The sequence below is a fragment of the Podarcis raffonei genome, chromosome 3 (genome assembly GCF_027172205.1).
Source record: "Podarcis raffonei isolate rPodRaf1 chromosome 3, rPodRaf1.pri, whole genome shotgun sequence".
Classification (NCBI taxonomy): domain Eukaryota; kingdom Metazoa; phylum Chordata; class Lepidosauria; order Squamata; family Lacertidae; genus Podarcis; species Podarcis raffonei.
This window is the reverse complement of record NC_070604.1, coordinates 44,135,250-44,160,667: the sequence shown is the minus strand read 5'-3', so window position 1 is coordinate 44,160,667 and position 25,418 is coordinate 44,135,250. Positions and strand designations below refer to the sequence as shown.

The 25,418-nt window shown below is 41.4% G+C and overlaps 1 protein-coding gene across 4 annotated transcripts; it reads right to left on the bottom strand.

Annotated features, from left to right (window-relative positions):
• Positions 1–840: 840 nt before the first annotated feature.
• LOC128410307 (hormonally up-regulated neu tumor-associated kinase homolog A-like) lies at positions 841–23,526 on the bottom strand. 4 transcript variants are annotated; one of them, XM_053381394.1, is made up of 9 exons: positions 23,211–23,526; positions 22,166–22,458; positions 20,244–20,299; positions 18,702–18,840; positions 16,829–16,956; positions 14,049–14,184; positions 12,739–12,916; positions 4,715–4,937; positions 841–2,782 (listed from the first exon to the last, which is right to left on the bottom strand). In XM_053381394.1, exons 1-9 carry the CDS (start codon positions 23,454–23,456, stop codon positions 2,016–2,018), a joined length of 2,166 nt encoding a protein of 721 aa, XP_053237369.1. In that variant the 5' UTR covers positions 23,457–23,526; the 3' UTR covers positions 841–2,015. The 4 variants fall into 4 exon arrangements, with proteins under 4 accessions (XP_053237369.1, XP_053237370.1, XP_053237371.1 ...); XM_053381395.1 differs by having other exon boundaries at positions 841–2,570; positions 4,715–4,783; XM_053381396.1 differs by having other exon boundaries at positions 2,455–2,570.
• Positions 23,527–25,418: the final 1,892 nt, after the last annotated feature.

The window sequence follows — 25,418 nt, the reverse complement described above, 5'->3', positions numbered from 1 at the left end:
CACCCCCTTGGGGCAACACTTGCGTGGGCAACATCCCACATCCCCAATGGTGACGTGCCACCATGCAAGACCCTCCCTCCGCCACTGGTCTTGCTGGGACAGTAGTGCCTTCCTTTGCAGAAGTGTGAAATTTGAAGGGTGGCTGTGGTTTGGTCCTTGTATTGTGTACGGTGTGAATTAGATAGGTTTGACTTTAAATGGGAATTGAATCAGATTTCTCCCTCATTCCTCCTTCATATGAAAGCCCCCAGAGCTCTCTGCAATGAACAAAAAGGAAGAAAGTCCCACTTCTTTTGGCTTTATTAAAACAATTGTGTAAGGCCAAACCATACAGTCCTTACATCTAAGACACTCAATGTGGGAAGCTCATATATTTCCATTGCCTGCCCCCCTTCCTAGGGAATAAAGTCTCTCTTCATTTGTTAATGACAGTGATTATGGTTATTAATGCCACTGTTGACTGCTGTTCACTTTACATGGTTGAAATATTATTCTGATATACCGGTAGTTTATTAAATAGTTTAGTACAACATTTGATTCAGAATATTTTTTTCTTGTTTTCCTCCTCTAAAAACCAGGTGCGTCTTATGGTCAGGTAAGTCTTATGGAGCGAAAAACACGGTATATTATTTTGGGGGTGGGGTGGTGGGAAAATTGGGGGTGACATCCATGTTGACATTTGAAGTCAAAAGTGGGTCCTGGATCAGGAAAGGTTTGAAATCTATGAGTCTCCGTGTTTATGAGTAAAGGGCAGAGGTGACAGAATATGGACATTACTAGTGCATGAAGTGCCAGAGTCCTAGCAGATGTCACAACGAGTAGAACTTTCATTTTTTAATTTTTAAAAACTATTTATTTTTACAAAAAAAAAACACCCAGTGCAACATATGGTGTATTATATATTCTGATTTGACAGAGGTTGTTACAAATAATTTGCTTATGAAACTTTGTTCATCCTCATTCCAAAAAATTGTGCCATGTGTGCCAGTTCACTTGGTTTCTTTCGTCATTAAATAAAGCCACACCACACAAAATCATCTCCCTAGTCCAGCCACCCCAGTATTCAAATTTGTTTAGACTGTTGTCAGCTAGTGAATTATTCTAAACATAGTTAAACCATTCTTGTACCATACACCCACTCTCATGTTTCCAGTGCTTTGCCTTTACCTCTCTTGAAGTTTACAGTATAAAAGGTTAACATCTCTTTAAATGGTATTGTTTGGGGTAATGTTGGCCAGGGAGTTGCAGTTGAAGTCAATTCATGAGTTCTCCAATATGAGCTAAGATTTTATACCCAGGCTCCCAAGTCCAACTCTGGGATTCATCCAAACTGTGAAGGGATAGATCCACATGGCATAGGAGGAACATGAGCAGTGGTATTGCATTCTTGCTATTAAAAAATATATGCCACAGGCTCACGATTACAATGCAAGTTCTCTGTTGGGAAGTATTCATGCATATGACTTAGATAACTTAGGTGTACCAGAAAGTGCTCACCAATAAATTGTTAGTCTACAGGACACATTTTTGATTTTTAACATGAATATGGATTCTCATAATAACAAAGAAAGAAAGAAACAGTGAATTTCAAGTACCTACAGTTGTGTAAACATTTTTTTTAAAAAAATAAAATAACCACATTTAACTATTTGGCACAGGATTCACAAATGAGTTCTGTGAAAATAGGAATAGAAACAAAAAAACTGCCAGCTATTGAATATTCATTTCCTCCTTTGTGGATGTTAGTTGCATTTTGTTCCATTGAAATCAACCTATTGTGGGTCTTGTGGGGTGTGTGTGAGAGAGTTTTATTCTTTTGTTATAATGTGCACAACTAACTTGGACCCATTTGTTCTGTACTCTGTGTTACCACTTACTCCCACTCCATTTCCCTTCTCCTGTCACAATCTTCCTAGCTATTTGCCAAACACTTTGTCTCTTCATTTTTTTGCACTTTTTTGCACATACACACATACACCCCACTGCTACTCATTTAGTATATTGCATTGCAAACATTATGCAAAATCTAGTCTTAAAATCTCAGGTTTTTTCCCTGACCTTGTTTGATATGGTGGAGATAATACTGGAAGATTCAAGTCCACATCCTTAGGTGTGTGTTTGAGTTGTACAAAGTTCCTCTTAACCTTGCCACTGTTGAAGAAGTCTTTTGACTTTTCTTTGGATTGCCTCAAGCTTCTTACCATAAGTGTTTGTTGTGGGGTCATGGGGAAAATTGGCGGTCTTGACCCGTTGACAAAAAATGGAGATGAGCCATTGGGTTGTTGCTGTGATAGTCCCATCAATGAAATCTTTTTAGTGATGGGGTCCCTCAGGGCAACTTGTCTCAGCCTTGGTAAAGGTGAGAGATGTGGTGATTCCATAATCAAGAGAGCTGAGCTTTCTTTTTCCTGGTATTGCCATGGTAGAGATGGAAGATTCTCATCCATTGCTTTCAGAAGATCCTTGACTCTTGTGTCTGGGCAAACCATAGGACTTTGGTCTACCAGTCTGTTTTCAATTGCTGACCTTGGTGTTAGTCTACTTGCACATGACATTAAGGACCTCTGAGCCTGGTGGTTCATAGAATATGCTGGGTTATTTCCTAAAGCAGAAGGTGGCTTCTCAGATAAATATGATTTTCTCTCTTCTGAAAAACCTTTAACATCTTCTATATTTTCCTGTGGGTCCAGTTGTGTGTAATTTAATGGCTCACATGAAAAATATTTATTTGGAGATTTAGGAGGTTCAAAATGAACCAATTCTCTGTCTGCAAACTTGGAAACTAAATGGAATATAGAGTATATGAAATCAGTTTATGTAGAAATTATAGTTGCAGTAAAGAGTAGAGATATCACTATGTGTTATACTTCAAATTTGTGATTGACATTTGGTATGATGATAAGATTTTTGGACGTTGCTCTTTCAAAATGATAATAAAAGGTAAAAAAATTGGTAAAAATAAGAAGGGGTACACTAAGTGTTGGGGGAATACTGTTTAGCTCTATCTTGCCCCCCATGTCATTCAACATCTACATGAAACCATTGAGTAATGCTAGTAAATACAAACTTGCACTTTATATTTTGCAGAGAATATTACACTCTGACTTGTTTTTGCAATGAAATACTCCCTCTTACAAGCATTAAGGGTGCAATGTATGTCCCTTTAAGATATTTAAAAGTGGGAGCTAAAACCTTTCATAGTTGCCACTTCCAATATTTAAAAAGACACGTGCTGAATTGTATACATATGCACCTTCCAGACTTCATGAGAGGCCCAGTTATATCATCTGCTCATCAAGTTCAGATATAAATTTTATGTCATGACTGGCCATGAGTCACAACACATCTGGGTTAATTGTAGGTGAGAAATGACGACAAGTTGGATCGAGGGTTCCTGTGAGAGTATCTCCACTCATGGGACACTTCTCCTGCAGGAAGAAGGAAGCTAAGGTTTGCTGATTTCTCCTTCTCTTAGTATTCCAAAGGTGTTCTGGAAAGTTAGGGGACACTCTGGAACAGTGTGAAAGGTAGGCAAGGGGGCAAAAGGCAAAAGAGGAACTATAAAAAAACCCTCTCCTTCCTCTTCCAGGAGCTCATACTGGCCTATCCTTTCCCTTTAAAACAATAAGCTAAGGTGCTCTGGTGTAAGTTAAGGTTAAAAACAATTAATTCCCCCCCCCCCAAAAAAAAAGAAAATGAAAGAAAGAAAAAATTCTTAGCATGACATAGATAAAACATATATGCTTTACATATCTGCTTTTCAAATACAATATCTATAAAGCACAAAACCAGATTGATAGAAACCCATACTGTATTTTATGATATATCATACTTTTTCTACAATAAAACAAATACCAGTTTTCATTAAATGGGGAACAGTGGAGATAGATATTTCTATTATTGCTTGCTTGTGAGATTTTAGAGGCATCTGACTGGCCACTGTTAGAGCCAGAGTGCTGTGCTTTCAGTCTGATTCAGCAAGGCACTTTAAACATGTGTGACCATATACCTTTGTTTGATTTTTGGACAAAAGAAACCACTACGCTCTTGCAAGTACCTGTATTGGTTCTCTTGTGCCTCTAAATAAAGTGCTGGAAAAAGGGAGGGGAATTGTTTCATCTTTGTTTTCCTTCTTTCATTCCGACACAACGAATCAGCTTTGCTATTAATGCACACTGATATGCTTTAGCTAGCCACTTGCTCATGGAGGGCATTACCTGCAATTCCCAGGTTTTTTGCATGGAGTGCCCCTACAACAGCAGCAGTAACAGTGCTGCCTACCATGTAACTTTGGGGTAAGAAACCTTTTTTTAGTTTGAGGGCCTCATTCCTTTCTGAGGGCCACATTCCAGTACATTGTGGGGCCAGAGGGGAAGGTGTGTAGAGCACCAAATGCAAACTTTACCTTTTTATTGGAGGCCAGTTTCTAAACACACACTCCCCTCTCTATCTTCCATTCAAACAAGCAAGACATTTCCAGAGTTCAAGGAAACATTCTAGCCAGGCAAAAACATTCAGGGTGTGCAGCAGGGTCATTGAAAGGTATGGCCTGGGGAGAATTCTGAGAGCCACATAGAAGCCTGGGCCTGAAATTCCCCGCTCCTGATGTAACTTATCTCCCTTGGTTACCTTAATTTCAATTAAAGTCCCACTCACCCCAGCCTTTGTACAGTTAACCGCATTCCAGGTTATGAAGATAAACAGCACATATTACCTTCTGGTAAAATTCCTTGGTTTTCCAGAGTGATGGCAATTTCATCTTCCTGGATAGCATATGGCATTTCTGAGTTCAGGACAGAAGGAAACACTTTATTCTCACAGCTTTTCAAGTTTTCTGTTGTAACCTGTTCTGTCTTTTGAGAAGCTGGCATATCATCTGCATCTTGGCTTAGGCTCCCAGGAAGTTTAACATCAAACTTTTCTGAGGTACTTTCCTTCTGTAGACATATCAGACACCGGTAATACTACCATACATGGAAAAGCTGAAGTGATAAGAAACTGCAACGTGGTAAGTTCAGGTATCTAGGTGGGATGTAGACTTTGTTACTAGACTAGGGTAGGCTAAGAAGAGGGGTCCAATGTGAAAAGCTAGTCGTGATCAAGTTAAGTCCCTTTGGTTTCAGAGGGAACTAGGTTCAAAAAACCTAGTCTGCAGCTAAACTGGCTGACTCTAAATCTATGAAGACTGGTATTGTGACTGCAAAGACTATGGAATGGGATGTTTACATTTTTTTGCAATAAATAATCTATGTACAATAAAACCAACAGTATAAAAACAAGGGTTGTTATAAGAAATTCCTTTTCTCCAGCTGCACTTGGTATCTGCTGGTAGAGCCATAACCCAAATACAGGGAACCGTCTTATACTGAGCCAGACCATTAGTCCACTGAGCAGAGTATTGTCTATTGTGACTGGCAGCAGCTCTCCAGGCTCTTTGGCACACGTTTTTCACACCACTTACAGCTGCAGGTACCATGGAATGAAGCTGGGATCTTCTGCATGCAAAACATCTCCTCTACCACTTAACTACATGCCTTGTGTCAGGAGCCGGAGTCAGGGGCAGGTCAGTAACAAAACACCTGGTGTCAGTGAAGTTAACTCGTTATTCAAAGAAACCAAAGCAGTGCGGGCCTAGTGATCGCAGCAACACTTCCCAGGAGGTCTAGTCCCAATGAGGCTCCTCCCCGCTCAGGTCCTACCTTAGCAATCTAAGGCAACTTCATCTTGTCTGTCTTTGCTCTGCCGTATTCATTCCTCTCTGTGTTCTGGGAGACCGGGTGGGAGGGGAACTGATCACAGCAAGGGTAGGAGACTCCCTGGATTCTTCAGCAGCCTGTCTCCTGGCCCCCCTCCTCTCCTGCCTCTGAGTCTGTCCAACTCTCTGCCACAGTTCCCTCCTGCTCACGAAATCCTGCTGCCTCTTCAGCTTCCAACACCTCCTTCTCCCACTCTGTTCCCTCTTCTCCCTCTGATCATTCATCATCGTCCCACCACCAAGCCCCTGGCTCTTCTTCCCTTGAGGGTTCCCCAGCTGAGGCCTCCCCCCACGCTTTTGCATCCAGCCAGTCCATGACACCTTGTTGGACACACCTTTTCATGTAGGTATTCGGGTGAGGACTGTAGGTCGGATTTGGCCCTAAGGGCTGAACTTTTGCAATTGGTTGAATGGCTTTTTTAATTGATGTTTTGATTTTATTTGCTATTTTATGTACTTTTGTGCACCACCTGCCAGATCCTTGCGGATGAAGGGCAGTGTAGAAAAACAGCCTATAACTAAATACATAAACAAATCTTCTGAGTAAAAAAAGCCAAAGATAGCAACGTTGATGTATAATGCTGACATGTCTTAATAGATAGTTGGACACTGAATCCAATATAGTACAATATTAAACCTTGACAGCCACCGTTTTAACAGGAAAAGTTTTCCTTGTTAATCTATCTTATAGAAATCTTTATTCGAAGAAAGTAAAATTTATAGGCTGACTGGCTCTCCCAATGCTTGAATGAATTTTGAGCCTTAGTAGAGTACATTAAAAGACTGAGTCTCTTGGAATCTGAAACACTTTGGGAATCTGAAACTCCTGTGGGTTCATCTGTCCCTATCAAATATTTTCAAAACTTGCAGAAATGCGGTTATATCCGTTATCTTCAAGGACTTTCTGTCCTTGAGCAATTTGGGTAAGTTTTTTTTAAAAAAACCAACAACAACTGTACTGCTAAAACCACACTGCCTCAGTGGGGAATAAGAGATGACATAAGTATTTTAGCCAAAGCAATCAAAGCGTCTCTCAGGATTTTGCACACTCCTGGTTAAGAAAACAAATTTTCATCTTAGATTTTGCAAACTGTCACGTTATATACAGTACATCAGAAAACTTGCCATGGCTCGTTTTTATAGCCAGGCCTCTTAAGAGCTAATTGGTTAAGCACCTGGGCAGGAAGCTTTTTGGCAGGAACACTATTTCTGCAAGGCTTAACTATAAAGTTTTGGATGGCAAATTGTAATCATTAGGCTCTCTTTTCTACAACAAAACACATAAAATGCAAACAGGTTGCTTGGAGAAATCACAGTGTGTAAAAGGACAGGCCATGTTTTATGCTTATCCAATAATTTATGGCTCAAGCCTGATCGTGGAAAAAGGGTTTCGGTTGCCTGTAGTCATTTAAAAGCCAAATTTCCAGTAGGTTTTCCCACCAAACAAAATTACTATCATGCCTAAAACTAAATCTTTTGTGACCAGCTGTTTGCAGTCAGGATTTTAGAAAGTGAGAAGTTAAACTTTAATAAATCGAACCTTTAGGGTCTTTCCAGAAAAGAGTTTTATTGGACAACCAAAGCACAGTTATGACTTAGTTGATGAGGGGGTGGGGAATCAAATCTCTTTCCTCGTGTCTACTGTGGGAAATCACATTCTCTCAATACTCAAACAGCATTTTTTTTGGCAATGAGAAAATGTCACACACACCACTCAGTTAGCCTATCTATTAGAACCTGTAGTGTTCTGTGTAGTATATTTACAGTACATCACTTTCATAGGCACCTACTAGCTAGTTCTTGTGACATCACTGGTGTTGAGCAACACCTAACTCCCAACATGTCTGCACAGGCATTTATAGTGTGTGTGGTGTTTTTTTAATTGTTTTTAGGACAATTATTTTACTAGTTTTTAAAAACTTATGCAGAAGCTGACTGCTATATCATGTCAGTACAGTATTGTTCCTCAGCAATGCCCATATGCATTATTATTATTATTATTATTATTATTATTATTATTATTATTTAAATTTATATACCATCCTTCACCAAAAGATCTCAGGGAGTTGTACAACATTAGAAACACATTGCAAAACATCAATGATAAAACATAATAAAAGCATAGTAAAAAGCATACTGAGAGACAGCCTAATAGTAAAATGGCATCTAAAGACATGTAATGATGGCACCAGGTGAGCCTCTCTAAGGAGAGCATTCCACAATCAGGGAGCCACCACAAAAAAGTCCCAATCTCTTGTTGCCACCCTTTGAACCTCTCTGAGAGAGGGGACATAGAGAAGGGCCTCAGATGACAAGCACAAGGTCTGGGTTTGTTCGTATGGGGAGAGGTGGTCCTTAAGGTATTGAGGTCCTGAGCCATGTAAGGCTTTATAGGTCAACACCAGCACTTGGAATTGGGACTGAAAACTAATCGGCAGCCATTGGAGTTGTGCCAGGATTGGTATTATATGCTCAAACCGTAGACCAAATGGCCCCTCTCTTTCCCCTGAACCCACCATTCCCCAGGGTCTCAGGAATGGATTCTGTTGGGGTTTTTTTTAAAATGTGCAAATGGTTAATGGCTTGATGCAATAGTACATAAAATGCAGCAAAATAAACTTTTCCATTCTCCCCCTCCACTGCCCCAAACAGTTCAATAATATTGAGAACAGCCACTCCAAGACATGTTGCTCTCTGAGTCAAAGGAGACAATGGGATGACCCGATTCAGCTTATAGAAGCCCACTGGACTGACAGTTGACTCTTACTTTGACACTGGCAGTAGGACACCATGGTCCTTAATAATTGTGGGCAGTAGGCTGCATGGAACATAAATCTCTGTCCTTCAGCACCTCACCATTGCTCCCTGCCCCTCAGCATTTGCTGTCTGAGATGGTTGCCCCATTCTACCCAATGGCAGAGCCAGCTCTAATGCTGAAGATCAGTGAATGCTGCTGCCCTCTGCTGAACTGTATTATGCCTAAAGCAATGTGAAGTTGTACAAAAGTTCTGCCTGTGGTTTTTATCACTGATGACCATTTCATATATTCAGTCTTAGCCATCAGATTTTGCATTCGCTGAGTGAGGAACAATAGATGTGCGAACTTGCTGCTATCCTGAGAATTTATTGTAAGACTTGTCCATATATCTTGGATAAACAAAAGTCAAGGGGAAAATAAAGTTAGCTAGATGGCTTTCTTGATGAGCCTAAAAGCCGACGTGAGAGAGAAAGTATTTATGGCAATGTAAAAGAAGTACAACTTGGAATGACAGGTGAAATTCACAAGGGAACTGTTTAGAGTTAATATCAGAAGAATTTATGAAGAGAAGACCTTTTGACTTTTTGGTTAGTGCACAAATGGAGTTGAAAGCACTCATGAAGTCCTCACTAAGCACTAGTTAAAGGACCACAGGGAACAGATCTGCTGGGGTAGCGATACAGAGAACATGAGGATAGTAGAAGATTTCAGCCTTGAACTTCCAAGGTTCTGTTTTTTTCTGTCTGATTCAAATGCAGGTCAAGGGATTCTTAAGTTGCTCCATAGTGTCCCCATCGGAGCATTAAGATGCGCCTTGTTTAAATTCATATTGCATTTTATTTTACAACCCAAACAGGAGGCTAGTGAAAGTATCTGGCTTTCTCCGTTATCCATGTCAATAAATCCCAATGATTTTTTTTTTAATGTTCTCCTTTTTATATAGGATGCATAGCTGCTTGTAAAGCATTTATGAAATCCAATCTAGAGGGAAAATATGACTTCAGCATAGGACTTTACTGGAAAGTTATTTAGCTTATTTGAAGCTTTCAGTTATTTATTCAATAGCACTTTGTTGTAAATTATTTGTTTCGAGTGTTCAGATATCAATGGGTTCATTGTGTCTGCACCTCACTCCAGGCATGGCAGAATGTCAAGAGGATATCAAGCAAAAGTGATATCTGGCTTGTGGTCAACATTTAAACACAACAGAATACTGGCATTTGCAATATCTCTTGCAAAAATTAAGATGGTCATACTGATATCTGCCATGTTTCCAACAAATCTGTCTTGCATTCATCTTGCACCAAGGTGTTTTCATGGTTGTCATGTTTACACATTCATATGAATGAAAATTAGGTATTATTATATTGGTGATCACTTTCACAGCATTTCACCCTTTTTGCCAAATCATCTTCTGCAATTGTGCTAAACTCTGCAACGGGGTTTATATCAACCAATGTGATGGCACTGTTATATTGTGAAATCTTACAGTATCAGTTACAGAATGAACTTCGCATGCAAAATGGTAATCTAGCCTTAAGACTACAAAACCCATGATGCTGTACATCCTGGTGTGAAATAAACATGTGCTTGCTGCAACCACCTCCACCCTACAATGTGTCCATGAGCAAAATCGCATGTAGAGAAATCATAGAATTGTAGTATTGGAAGGGACCATGAGGATCATCTAATCCTGCCCCCTGCAATTCCTCCGGCATATTTCACATGTCACTACATGATCCCTTGGTTGTGTTGGAATACAGGAGAACAGGCAACTATCAAGTGAGTCTTTGAAACAGCTTCATTACAAAATGCCCGAAAGTTCCTATGAGCAAGAATTAAAACCCTAACAAGGCCCATCTAATTTTTGAACCACTCTCCACCTGAGCATATGTAGTAACCATTAGGCAGTAAAAAATAATGAAAAGTGTCTAAAATCTTTGGAGAGGCTGCACACAAACCATAAATTAAAGCATATTTCATGCACCTTTAAACCACAAGACTTTCCCCAAAGAATCATGGGAATTAACAGAGCTACAATTCTGAGTACCCTTAGCAACTTACAGCTCCCAGAAGTCTTTAGGGAAAGTTGCTCACATTGTTCCTTTTGTGACAAGAGCTGTTTCTGGAACTACTCCTGTGAGCTGACTTTATGAAGACAAGAAACTATATTTTGGCCATTGGTCCTTCCAGCTTAGTATTGTCTACCAATTGGCAGTGGCTTTCCAGGGCTTCAGACCAAGAGAAATTGAACCACCCTTGCCCCCAACTGAACTTTAGAGGCACCTGAACTTTCCGGGAAGGTTGCAAAATAATTAAGTATGCCAAAGCAATATACTGAAAATTTGCACAGAGCCATAACTTCATGAGTCAAACTTATCAAAACAAGCTTTCGCCCTGGATTGGACATTCTAATGTGTATTCTAAGAAATGTTGGTTTTGGTCAAATATTTCCAAACCATTTACACTTTTAAAGTTAGATTTTGGCTTCCTGTCTACACAGAGCAAGATGTTTATGACTGAGCTGCTAGCCTCTTAAGAGTGATGGTTACCAGTGAGGGAAAACATAAAGATGCCTAAAGTAATTTGGCTCTAAGCAAGTACGAAGATGTCCCCCTGCCTGTTTATTTGTTTAATAAGCCCTGAATCTCTGCATTAAAAACTCAGGGCTAAAATGAAACATGTACTATATGGCCTTGAAACCTCTCAAAGAAAACAATGAGAAATCCTTAAAATGTTTGAGGTTTCCATTGTGATCTGCTTCACACCTTCCCTGACACTGAGATATTATTGTTTTATTCATTATTTCACTCCAACAAGCGGAGCTCAAAAGAGCTTAAAATGTCCAAAACCAGCACCAAAACATACAACTAACACCAACATAACCCAACAAAAATGATAACGTGACAGCAAGGTAAATTGCCAAGGCAAGGCAGAAGCTTGCATAACATACACAAAAACAACTTTTGTGTCAAGCAAGAATGCTTTTCTAGCTACTAGCAAACACAAGTTAATCTGCTCCAGGTCATTTTAAGCACCTCTTTACTTTCCAAGTGGGAAAGCTACTTGCTTTAAACAAAAAAGATACCAATGAACATGCATAGGCTGTGTGTATACCATACATTTAAAGAACATTGTTTTCTACGTAGAATCCTGGGAACTTGAACTCTGTGAGGGGGTAAGCTACAATCCCCAGGATTCTTTGGCAGAAATGATGTGCTTTAAATGTGTGGCGTGTATGCAGTCTTGGTGCTCAGCACTTTCCAAGTACCAAAGGACAGGGCTTGCAAAGCCCCTTGTGCAGTATTTCCCAAGTGTCTGACAAACAGCTGTTTTTCGTGTGCTCAGAAAATGCTGCACAAGAGGATTTGCAAGTCTTATGCTTGGTGACTGGGCACTAAGTTTTTGATCATACTATAATGTCGGATAACTGACTGGTGGGTGGTCCAACTTACCTGTCAAAGTTGGCCCTTGAGGATGGGGAATTTATTGGTTTTTTTTACTTAAAATCATTTATAAACCATACAATATTTTCAAAATCTCTATTGATCTGGGCCACTGGTCGAAAAAGCTTTCCCACTCCTGCTCTAAGTTAAAGTAGTATTCAGTCTAAGAACCATGATTGTTCCCTAGGACAACTCAGATTCCCCCTCCCGCAACCTCTGTCATCTGACAGACAACTCCCTTAGAAACTGCAGAAAGACCATGTCTATTAACAAGCCAGAATATCTATCCTCTGCTTCTGCCAGATGTTGCCCACTCCATCAATGTAGGATCAAGCTGGGCAGGTGCAGTATCCACAATATTTCATCGCCCTCCATTAGAGATGTTTGGCTTGCAGCATCCTTAGCTCTCACCATTGCCCAAACACCAACCCTTCAATACCAGGAAAAGGAATGATAAAATGCAGCCATATTTACTCTCTGGGATCGAGGACCACCAAATGCGCATTGCAAGCATAGCTCCCCAATAGTTCTGCCACCCCCACCCCCTTCTTGGGATGCAGAAATCTAAACCAGGGAAGGAAGATCTAGTAAACCCAAGGAAGGAAGATCTAGAAACTAATAACCTGACTTACAGCTAGCTAGAAATACATTGACTAAAAATCCACTGAGAACTCGCTTCCCAGGAGTTCTAGAAACGATGCAGGCCCCATGTTTTCAGAACTGCAGGCAAGGTGCAGGCAACATGCAATCACTAATCCAGTCATTGATTCATACCTCACCTTCATTGTCCCGTGTTCTTTCTGATATCTAATTAATTTCTTCAATAGCAAGTAGTATGTTGCCATTATATAAGATGGCTTGTTGTTTATCAAGACACTGACAACATCCGAAAGATTGAGCTCCAGTGTTTCTGTCATGTAACTCAAAACAACAGGATTCAGCTCATCAGGGCGAAGTCTGAAAAACAAGATGCTTTGGTAACAGGGATGGAGGGAATTCTTGGGCTCAATCTGGAACTGAGCTCACTCAACAAAATAACCCTTGTTTTCTTCCTCATCCCAATTTCAAAATTTATCTGAACACCTCCTCCAAATCTCCCTTGAGTCCCCCAACCTGCCTATAAGCGCCTAAACCCTGCCTCACCCACCATTTCTCCAATCTTATTGCTGCAGTAGAGCAACAATGGTAATGGGTTGGATCTCTGTAGAGGTCTACGGGTAAACGTACATATTATGTCACTTGTATAATTACTGCCACTCAGTTATATGTTCAGCCAGTAACACTACATCAATGTAAATTTTTTTGGAGAACAACTGTGTAAATCAATGGCAGAGCATCTGCTTTGCATGCAGAAGGTCCTTAGCTCAATCCCTGGCGTCGCCAGGAAAGGCTGGGAATGTCTCTCTCTGAAATGCAGGTAACCCACTGTCACTCACGTATAGAGTCCCCACCAGCAATCTGAAGTGGAACAGCTCAGACAATGGCTGTTGGCCTCAGTCAGTGAAAGTTCTGTATACAGTGGTACCTCGGGTTACATACGCTTCAGGTTACATACGCTTCAGGTTACAGACTCCGCTAACCCAGAAATAGTGCTTCAGGTTAAGAACTTTGCTTCAGGATAAGAAGAGAAATCGTGCTCCGGCAGCGCAGCAGCAGCAGGAGGCCCCATTAGCTAAAGTGGTGCTTCAGGTTAAGAACAGTTTCAGGTTAAGTACGGACCTCTGGAACGAATTAAGTACTTAACCCGAGGTACCACTGTATTAATTTAAAAAACACACGTTTCAGTCCTAAGCTTAGGCGTAGGACATTTCTCCTGTAGGACAATGTTGTCCTAAGAATGCTATTCAAAATAAATTGGACGGAACCAATTTATTCAAATTCTGCCAGGCTTTAAAAATTTTAAGAGGAACCAGAAAGTGCCTTCAACAGGCTTGGATTGGACTTTATATGTGCCCCATTAAAATGACCCAGTTCCAGTTTTGTTTTGTTTTAAAGGAAGGACGAGAATTAATTGCATTGGCCCTAAGCCTAGGAAATGCTATTCAGAAGGCGAAAATGAACAAAGAAGGCAAAATTTGAAAAGAATTACCTATTTTTATATGTACATGGATTCAGTGGTTTCCTGATATTACCGTCATTCAGCCATTTGTCTTTCATTGCCTCTTTAATAGCAGGTCTCTTAGCTGGATCAGGTTCAAGTAAAGAGTGCATAAAATGAACAGCTCCTGGGCAGAAATTCCAACAAAACAATGTTAGCTATAGCAATAGCCTGCATTACAGTTTGTCTTTCTCTGGCCTTAGACCTCGTACTTGCTAAGTTCACATCAGCAGAGACATGCCCTCAGAGGATTTAATCTTGTTAACTATTTGATAAACAGGTGTTTAATGTCCCAAGTTCAATTCCCAGCATCTCCATGTATGACTGGGAAAGAGACTCCCTACCTAAAAACCTGGAGAGTCAGTGCTAGAAAGGTGTGGTTCAAGGGTTCCCAAAGTGTGGTCTGTGGACCAGCAGTAGTCCATGAGCATCATTCAGACTCATGAATTCATGCATCACACAACAAGCTTTATACTTCCATTTGTACTTTATATATATACTTAAGTTCCTTTTAGAACCCATTGTAGGTGGCCTAATTTTTAATGCTTAAAATAGTAAGCTTTGAAGTTATAAACACTGATACCACAGTATAACCAGAATGAGTCATGGGGTGCTTTTGCAACCCACCTAATTTACCTAAGCTGTTGTAGGGACTCCAAAGCTTAAATCAAGCGCTCTGCAGCCTGTTTAACCAAATGAGAATCCCAGGACAACCTTTGTTGAAATATTAGACCTTCTTTCAGGCACATAAGGAAATAGAAGGGAGAACAATAAAATTCCACAGTTAACAGGCAGTATGTAGCCTCTAGATTGACTATGTTTGGCACACACATTATGAACATGACCTTCATCTGGTCAAAAGAGCAGTGAATTCTGCCAGTGCCTCCCGGCCTGGACTTTAGATCTTCCTTAAGTCTACCTTCAGCAAATTACTTCGAGAACCCTGGGGTAGGGAAGCACATTCCACTCCCAGCCTAAATTTGGGTAGAGCTGTCCAAGTTTGGCCTTGTCTGGACCTGACAACTATAATGTTGCAGGGTGGCAGACAACACTTCCAATAACAGTGGTACTCTATTTGACCTGAGCTGCTTGGTAATTCAATAGGTATAGGAGCAGCAGAAGCATAAAGCTGCCTTGGCAGGTCACTGCCCTGTTTTCAAGTCATGATGGGTGACCTCACTACATGTTGGGTTAGCCAGATTGAGATGCATGCAGAATTGCTGTGAACACAGTAGTAGGAGGAGCCGACTGCTGCTTCACAGGTAAGATTCACCTTTTGTTGTGCGGGCAGGACGGTCCCTCCCCTTACCTAGCCAATCCCCTGGCAACTCCTCCCCAGGTGGGATTGGGTGATTGGCTGAGGTAGGCAGAGACCTCCAGGTATGCAGCCTGGGGAGGATGAAGCCAGCCCGAACTACCAGGAGTCACACTGGGATCTGGAGGCTGCGCGCAACCATGCAAAAGGCGCCCCCATTAGATGTGGGACCGGTTATTCTTTGAACCCCACCCATCTGACTAGGTTGCACGCTTCCAGTATTTACAGAAACATAATAAAGCCACAAACATTTTTTTTAAAAAAACTTTGGTTTTGTAACAAAAACCAACCCAAATCTTTTTTGAAAGGAAGTTGTGCATAAATGGCTTTCCTGTTCTCATCAAGTAACATAGTGACCAGCACAACTTGTCTCTCACTGCAGATGGTGTTTCTGAGTTGTCCCATCCACCTAGTCATAATGATTTCATAATCATTGTCATTAATACATTGCCAAAAAGGAGGAGAAACTGCATCAGCATTCTCTTTCACACAAAACTTTATTAGCATAAAATTTAAATAAGCTTATATATTTAAAATTATGGAAAAGCCATGAAGCAGTGGCAGGTCGTTCAAAATGGTACAGGAAGGTGGTGTTTTAGCTGTGGCTCATTTTGCAAGACACCATGAGTAGCATCCAAAGTGGTACTTGTGACACTAGTGATGCTAGCATAGCTTCCATCCTCAGAGAAACATGCACAATAGTTCTCTTTGCTGGACCAAGCATCACTGTCATTTGACAGCTGTCACTGGTGGACTGAGCATTTGCAAATACTGTTTAATGACAATGAATGCCTGCTGGCTGTGGCTGGGTCACCTGGGAGGATTAACAATGTCTGGGCAGTGTGCTCAGGAAATGCCCTGGGAAGATAGATCCAAAGATGCTTGAAAAGAAAAAAGCCACTCATTTCAAAATAAATCACAAACAAGTGCTTCATAGATGTTGTTACTCCTTAACAAGATTGATGGCAGATGAAATCACAACTTATTTGTGTCACATTTTCGATGAACATTAAGCATTACGAGAACAATCCAGCCAAAGTTAAGTTCAGAGAGTTCAACGGGAGTGTTAAGCATGTACCCACATCTTTTCCAAGGAAGACAAGCAGGGCCGGTTCTACCATTAGACAGAGTTTAGTGGGTGGCTCAGGCAGTTTATTTTGGGTGTCCTGAAAAGGCAACAAATGCCTACAATTTATTATACTATGATTGTAATTTGACCACCAGGGAAAGGTATTTGTGCTTTTGAGTTTTTCTGCTCAGGTGCCAAAATAACTTAGCGGGCCTTGGGTAGTATGTCCCTTAATCTGTAGCTAGGGAGTGGGAGGGTGTGGCATTCACAGCTCTGCCTCTGGCAACAAAATGTCTTGGGCTGACCCTGAAGTCAAAGGAACTCAAAAGTGCTTACTTTGGCTGGATCAAACTCCATGTGTATAATACAAAGCCAGGTATGGTTTACCAGTGGAAATGTCGGATGGAATGGGATTCATTTCACCGTTCACCATCTTGAGGTGCAACTGCTTGATATTAAATGGTTCCACAGTGAAGGGCAACGTGCCGGTTAGCATGGCAAACATGCTAACTCCTCTGCCAGGGAGAAAGATAGTAACAGTCACATCAGTGGAGCAAGAAGAGTTTCATAAAATGCATGTGTGATGCTTGGGAATACAGTGGTACCTCGGGTTACATACGCTTCAGGTTAAAGTCTCCGCTAACCCAGAAATATTACCTAGGGTTAAGAATTTTGCTTCAGGGTGAGAACAGAAATCATGCTCCAGTGGCACAGTGAGAGGCCCCATTAGCTAAAGTGGTGCTTCAGGTTAAGAACAGTTTCAGGTTAAGAACGGACCTCCGGAACGAATTAAGTACTTAACCCGAGGTACCACTGTACAGTGATAGATTGATGTGTGTTAGCATTATATACTTTGTCAACCAAGTTGCTACTATCAGCCAAACTTGATGGTTTCTGCTCACATCCATACACGATAGAATAAGCAAGCAATCTACAACAATCTACTCTAGGCCCTTTCCACACAATTGTTCTTTTTTCTGCGTGCCTGGTGCACCTCCACCCCATTACATACTACATGACTATTTAGAAGCAAGCTGTGCATTTAGTGACTCTTAGAATGGAATCTGCCAGTTGTCAATTGTAGAATATGTTTCCTCCCATTCCCCAGCAGTCTTACCTCATCCCACGCTGTACAGGAGCCTCTGGCCATCCAGAGAGCCCCTCAAGGGTGTGCGGTTGGAAAAAAAATATTCCCTAATTTCCTCACATTAACTTAACTTAGGTTCCAAGCCTAAAGGAAACTGCAGCATCAGATTTAAGACGCTTTGGAGGACTGTAATGTGATTAGCTTTCATCCACCATCAGCTGCATTTACAGAACACCTGTTTTATTCCAGTTTTCATGCCCTCGGTTTCAGAGGGATGGAAGAGCTGTAGCATGTGACAGTCAATAAATCCCCATGCTTCATGTCTTGTCTGTTTCCAGTCACAAGTCAACCTCACAACTTATTGTTGCTCCCTATTAACATCTTGTATACTAACGCCTCTCTCACCCTCAAATTTTCCATGCTTTAGGAATTCCACATTCTGGTAGGGTGTTGAAAAGAGGCCTTGGTAGTCCTAAAGGCACTCACTTTCATATATCACCAACACCAAGTAATTTAACATATACAATGATTGCAGTGTAAAAATCTAATGCTATGTGAGTCTAGAGATCAAAGTATTCTTATTTTTACTCTCATTGTAAAAATCAAGAAACCCACTTGCTGTTTTTGAGGTGCATTTAACTTCATTTAGTATACTGATGTCTAAAGCTCCAACTCAGTTTTTCTGTCTCTCTCACACATTTAAAATTAAAATTATCATCTTCAAGGCCCCCATTCTCTTGAACATTGCTGGGATATAATTGATAAATGTAATTCTTGGAGACTGGATGTGACTAGATATTATCAGCAACGTAAAAAGAAATATCTGAACAGACCAACACAGCTACCTACCTGAAAGTAAAAATAAATAGTTTGATTTATAAATATCTGAGTTTGTTTGTTTGCTTATTTATTTAAGATATCTATACCCCACCCTTCTTTATAAAATTCCAGGGCACTGTACAGAATACTTTTCCCTTACAGGTCCAGATAAAGTACATGTTCGAGTATATAATGTGCATGTAAATTTCTTGAATACTTTCTTTGTGGGGGAAGAAGGGGCTGCCAGGGGAATTGTTCAAAATCACAAGCCCATCATTTGCTGGCAGGAACACCACATGACTAGAACTCTGCTAAAGTGCTGCAGGAGCAATAAAATATTCACAATCTACTTACATGGACCAGACATCGACTTTGGGTCCATATTTTTTATGAGCCAGGAGTTCTGGGGCTGCATAGGCTGGACTCCCACATTGAGTGTTTAGCAGTTCTTGAGAAAGGCCCTCAAACTTCATGATGTTACTCAGTCCAAAATCTGAAGAAACAAACACATAGAAAATTATACATTTTCACACACAAACATACATCTTGGGGATATCTTTAATGTTTAGATTGACCAGTTAACCAAAGCAAGCAACATTCTAATCTAAATGAGACTGGTGCAGCCTGTTTTCATATTATATCACTCCCCACTTTCTCCTGGGTGTCACTAGAGATGGATCTTGGAATAAATCCCAGGGCGCAGCAGCCCAGTGTCCACTATATGAGGGTGGCAGGTAATGAGGACAGTGGCAAGTGTGCACCTTTCTAAGTGATGACTCTTCAAAAGTCAACTTGGGCAGCATCTTACCATTCAAAACATGTGAGGAGAAAAAGAGGGGAATGATTGTTTATAAAAAACATGAAAGAATAGGGCTAAGCAGTGTGGGCTGCCCAGTAACAACACTTGGTCACTGGTTTCATTTTTGTGAAACATGAAGTCTAACCCAACTCCTCTGGAGTTTCTATAGACTGAGGTGGACTTTTGCTTAAAGACTTTTGTTAATATAAAATGTGTTATTTTGGGTATGAGCCTAGTCTGCTCAATTAATTTAAACAAGCAGAAAGAGAGTGTGGCAGAATCCTCCCTGGGTACCAGGGGAAATGAGTAATGTATAAACAGGGGGTGGGGAAGGGAAGGCCGCACCAGGGTCTTTGGCTGTTGATCATGGTGTGCAGTGATGAGGCCATTACCTTGCGCCAGGGCCTGATCTAAGCCCAGCCTGGAGTCCAGAAAACTTTCAGATGTTCAGAAGCATATTGAGCAAATTAATCTGTTTATTATGGATTCTTTCTGGGGTGTATTGTTGTGATGGTGGGAGAGATGTCCTTACACTCCTAGGTCCTTCTGTCCAGAGGGCATACATTTATCTCATGTTGAGTATCCTCTGCAGTAGGAGTGGTGATTTTTTTTCCCATCCGCAAGCCTGCATACCCTTGTGGGAAGCTTTCCAGGGGCCACACGACAGTGGTGGCATTGGGTGGGGCCAGAGGCAAAAGTGGAAGTGTTTAGAGGCCCCCCAAAAGAGTGGGTGAAACAAGACCTGTGACTCATATCATTGCATAGTAAGCTATATTCCAGCCATGCAAAAGTCAGAGGTTTCTATGACAGCCACCCATATCTCTCCACCCAGGCAAGGAAGAAGCACAGTTCAAAAACAGGTCTGGGGAGAGAAAGGGGAGGCCAGGGGAGTGGGCATGGCTGGAAAGAGTTCTGAGGTCCTAGCAGAGAGGCCTGTGGAGCCACTCCCAGCCCCCAGCTTTAGGTTCTCCACTCTGGCCATCACAAACCACAGACACCATAGCTGTTTATTTGGCCACTAGTTGTTATGTATAAGTGCAAGGCAACAAAAAACAATCTCTGTTTTATGTTGTATGTCTGCCATACAGTACACCTACCAACGATTCTGATGTTGTTGTTTTCATCCAGAAGAAAATTTTCAATCTTCAGATCTCTAAACAAAGCAGGAGAGAAAGTAAATGTGTTGTGTTGAAATACATGATTGGATCCAGAGTTTCTGTGAGTAAAATTCCATTCATTGGGCATGGTGGGGAGGTGATTTTCATCAGTTCAGCATGCAATTCCCTTGGACACTCCAGACGTATGGCAACCCATGTTGGCAGTGTCGTTTTTGGCAGAAAAGCTCAACAATTTTGGGATTTTCACTTTTTGAAATATGGCAACCCTAGGTTGGCACTGGGGGATGTGGACAGGAAGTGAATTGGTGGAAATCCAGAGCAAATCTGGATCTAGCACATACTATTTTGCTCTGCAAATAATGTTAAACTAACCTTTCTGAGTGTAATAACTTAATTGCACTAGAGCTCCCCAGAGACTTGTTGCCTTATAACAATATTTTCCAGCACAGTATGCAGCTAATGCTGGACCTTGGCACTGAAGTCCAGAAACCTGAAGCCTCTCTCCCTCCCACCCACCCACCAAGAAAAAATTACCACAGACTGACATATTATGGGGCAGTGGGAAGCAGGCCTGGGATCAGTACCTGGGCTGGCACAGGTATGCCAGGCCCTAACAGGGACTGATGATGGCTTTCTCTATGAGGCCAGAATTAGACTACAAAGCTCATGTTCCAGGGGGAAGAGAAAGTGGGAGTTTCAGGAAGGTGCGTTGGGGGGGATAAACCCCCTCAAACTACAAATTGCTAGTGACTTGAACAAACTAATCCCTTCTATCTCTCAACTCCAGTTTAGCACCTGAGGCAAAAAGTTTCTGCTGGTGGTAGCAGAAGTAGCAGCAGCAGCAATAATAATAATGATAATAGCAACAACAACCAGAAATTTGCTTCCTCTTCACGGCAGCCAAAGTCGGTTGTCTGAGGTAACTACCTCACTCTTTCCTTATTGTTAAACTTAATAAAATATTATTATTAAAAAAAAAACAACTACCTCACACTGCCTAACAGAGGCGCTGACCCTGTGCTCCACATATAATGACCCACTTGTCAAAATGATGGACATTTTTGCTCATTCTCCTAATAAATCCCAGTTTGCATTCAAAACCATACTTGTTTACTTTAACACTGTGTGTGTACACTGAGCTAGCCTGAGACATTTCATTACCTGAAGCAGGAAATCCAAATGTTGTGGGGGGTTTTCTCTCTCTCTCTCTTTCCAACAGTAAGGATGTAATAACAAATTAAATGACAAGGTGCCATGCTTTCATCTGTCCCATGAGATATTCACTTCACCCTAATGGTTTCACTGCCTTAAGGCTGCATGGATGCTCTATGTGAGTAAATAATTTGATATTTCTGAAATACAGTGGTACCTCGGTTTAAGAACAGCCCTGTTTACAAACTATTTGGTATACGAACTCTGCAAAACTGGAAGTAGCGTTCTGGTTAGCGAACTTTACCTTGGTCTAAGAACGGAAGCTGAGCAGTGGAAGGGCGCCGGTGGCAGGAGGCCTCACTAGGGAAAACATACCTAAGTTTAAGAACGGTTTCAGTTTAAGAACGGACTTCCGGAACGGATTAAGTTCATAAACCGAGGTACCACTGTATATACCGGGGTGCCCAAACCTTTTTCAAAGAGGGCCAGATTTGATGAAGTGAACATGTGTGAGTTGTTGGGCTTTTTTAAGGATTGAAGTTGCTGAGGGTTTTTAAGGATTTTTTAGTCCCTGAAACGGACTTTGGACATGCCTGGTATATACATATGGCATAATTGATAAAGTTAAGCACTTAATAATCCCACTAATTTGAATGGAAGACTTCAGCAGATACTTTCATGAAACGAGTGGGGCTGAGTTTTATCATGCCCCCTGAAATATAAATCTGAGGGAAGGAAATCTGCTGTACCTGTGGACAATCCCATGATGATGCAAATGTTCTACTGCAGACATTATCTGCCTGGTATATTTCTTGACTTCCCTTTCTTCCAGTTTCTTTTTTTCGCAGATTCTGTCCATGAGATCTCCCCCTAGGCACAGTTCCATCACCATGTAATAGGAGTTTTCCGTCTCCAATGTTTCATAGAGCTGAACAATATTGGGATGTTTAATCATCTGATGTATCCTAGGTTCCCGCTTCATATTTTTTAAAACATAGGAGTCTTGCTTGGCTTTTTTCTTGTCTATGACTTTTATGGCTACCTAAATAACAAAAATGCTGTCAATACTTTTTTTATAATACAGACAACCCACTTTTCTTTAGCAGCACAGTGTCAAAGACAAAAATGTATTTTATAAATATGTATTATTTACCACTGATGGGATCAAGATGCAGTTTTTCTGCTAGTGGTTTGCATGCAATAAGTCATAATATTCAATGTCGGTAGCTTTGTAAGTTTTTGATTTCAGTTAATATATGCTAAAATTAGATCATGATATAATGATGATCTAATAATTTGTTCCAGCAAAAGTGTTCCTTGTGCAACACACAGTGGAATGTCTGCACGTACAGACATACACCGCCTCCCAAATTCTACACTTCTGCTAGATAACTTGAATGTAGAATTTCTCAAGGAAGATAAGCAGTGTATCCATCAACACATTTACAAAAATGTAGGTGCACAGCCACTTCAGATACTCAGAATCAAACAGGAATCAAACAAGTTTCATTGGTATCACAAATAGCAAAACAGTGATTCATAAAAGTTAGGAAAAACATCTAATTATACACAGCACACAACATACCTAACACAGTAATATTAACATATTAGATCTGGTGCAATATTCCAGAGCATGATAGCAGGTAAATATATTACTATTATGGGCATTGCTGCTTCAGCTAAATAAAGCACCAGGTTGCAGATGAAGAAACAAAGCCCTAAACTTCTTCAGCATACATCACCATGAAATTAGCGGCAAACATTCCTCACTCTGTTCTAGCCTTATTCATTTACCTTCTCCCCAGTGGGGATGTGAAAGCCCTCCATCACTTTGGCAAAGGAGCCCTTGTTGATCATTTTGCCCACTAGGTAATTCCCAACTTGCTTGGTATGGGGGAAATTCTTCCTAGACTCTTGGGACATCTTGCTGAAGCAAAGAGGTATATCCCTATGGTTTGTTCCCCACTCTGGTAATATCCTTTCCTGATTTGCTTGATCCATTCCTCTGTCATCTGGAGCAGCTTTGATTGCCGCAGGCATCCCTGGGGGAGTGAGACTGGCTGATGACACCCCAGTTCCCGAAGACTGCTGCTTCCCAGAGGCAACACAGAATGGTGTGTTGTGCCTGTAGGTCTTGAGGTACAATGGCCAAGTCATTGGCCGCGCCGTGTGTGATCATCCTCCCTTGGAGGCTAGTTTTTCATCACTGATCTCTATCTGCCGGCATGCAGGCCTGCTCAAGCAGAACCAAGCTGGAGATTATTAACCTAACCTGATACACGATGTCAATTAATGCCCCAGAACTGACAGCTCCGATGTCACATAATCTCATGGAACAAACCCTTCCCATTTACAGAGGCCAACATTAGCACCAAGGGCTCTGTTCACCAGCCCTGAACACCAATCAGCTAAATTAGAGTGTCGCTCGCTTTACCTGTATTTCCAGAGATAAACAGCGCGTCCATTCCTCGTGTAAAGGCATCAGGGTATCTCAAGTGAACGCAGAGTTTAGTTAAACAGAAGGTGGTGCTAGCATGTGTTCAGAACGGCTTGACCCCAATGTGCTGCTGGTCCTCTGCCCTCATCCACCTCAAGAATCCTCTGGGGAACTGCACTCTCACCTCACGCTGGGTGAGAGATTCATGCTGTTCTCCCGGACGCCCATGAACTCACTAACTGATTCATACCTCTTAGTAATCGCTGGGAACTAACTACACATGATGTTAACTGCATGGCTTGCAATCACATTTCCGCCCCTTTATTCCAGTGGGTTGAACGTCCCATTTTTGTGTGCTTTGTTGACAATGAACATCACATTGCTCACCCCCACAAAGGGGGGTGGGGGTGGAATGACAAAGAGATCGCAAGCAAGACAATTAAACCCTTAGGCCCTATCTGTGCTCTACATTTGTTTGTTTGTTTGTTTGTTTGTTTGTTTGTTTTGAGCATAAAGTAATAGAATTGTAGAGTTGGAAGGGACCACAAGGGTCATCTCGGCCAACCCCTGCAATACAGGAATTGTTTGTCCAATACGGGACTTGAACCCACAACCTTGAGATTAAGAGTCTCATGCGCTACCGACTGAGCTATCCCAGGAGATATTTAAATCAGGGTCATTCTACTTTAAACAAACATGGCTTCCTGGGAACTGGGTGGAGGATAGAGGGGTGTGTGCAAGTGTAGGAACGTAGCCTTCTGTGCAAAGGTCAAATTCGAATCCGGTGCTTCATCCCCCTTTGCCTATGGCTCCACACACCATTAGCAAGTGCTCTCCTCCAGAAGGTTGAAGTGAAGAGAATGTGGCCTTCAGACTCAAAGCTTTCCAATAATAATAATAATAATAATAATAATAATAATAATAATAATAATTTATTATTTATACCCCACCCATCTGGCTGGGTTTCCCCAGCCACTCTGGGCGGCTTCCAACAAAACACTAAAATGCAATACCTTATTAAACATTAAAAGCGTCCCTAAACAGGGCTGCCTTCAGATGTCTTCTAAAAGTTTGGTAGCTATTTTTCTCTTTGACATTTGGTGGGAGGGCGTTCCACAGGGAGGGCGCCACTACCAAGAAGGCCCTCTGCCTGGTTCCCTGTAACTTGGCTTCTCGCAGCGAGAGAACCACCAGAAGGCCCTCGGCACTGGACCTCAGTGTCCGGGCAGAACGATGGAGGTGGAGATGCTCCTTCACCATGGATCTATTCTTGGTGTTTGCACACTCCCCACCATGCTCCCTGGTTTGAGAAACGCTTGGCAGATCCACACCATACATTCAATGTAAAATTCTCCAAGAAATCCTGGGAACTGTCACTTGTCAAGAGTACATGAATGCAGTGTAGTTTTTAGAGGCTCTGTGGGGGCCGAGGCACTGCAGTGCCAGGATTTTTTGAGGGAAGTCATGTGCATTAAATGTATGCTGCGGATCAGTCCATTCTTCAAGCAAAACAATCACTCACAAATGAAAGGACCATGAGGGAGTGGTGGCTTCTTCTACACATT

What these genes read in the sequence shown, in the direction of transcription:
- LOC128410307 (XM_053381394.1), bottom strand. Translation starts at nt 23,456, where the DNA reads ATGCCTGCGGCAATCAAAGCTGCTCCAGATGACAGAGGAATGGATCAA. An exon ending in CAACAACATCAGAATCGTTG is followed by an intron (nt 18,841 to 20,243) that starts GTAGGTGTACTG and finishes TTGTTTCTTCAG; the next exon opens with ATTTTGGACTGAGTAACATC. An exon ending in TCCATCCGACATTTCCACTG is followed by an intron (nt 14,185 to 16,828) that starts GTAAACCATACC and finishes ATTTCTGCCCAG; the next exon opens with GAGCTGTTCATTTTATGCAC.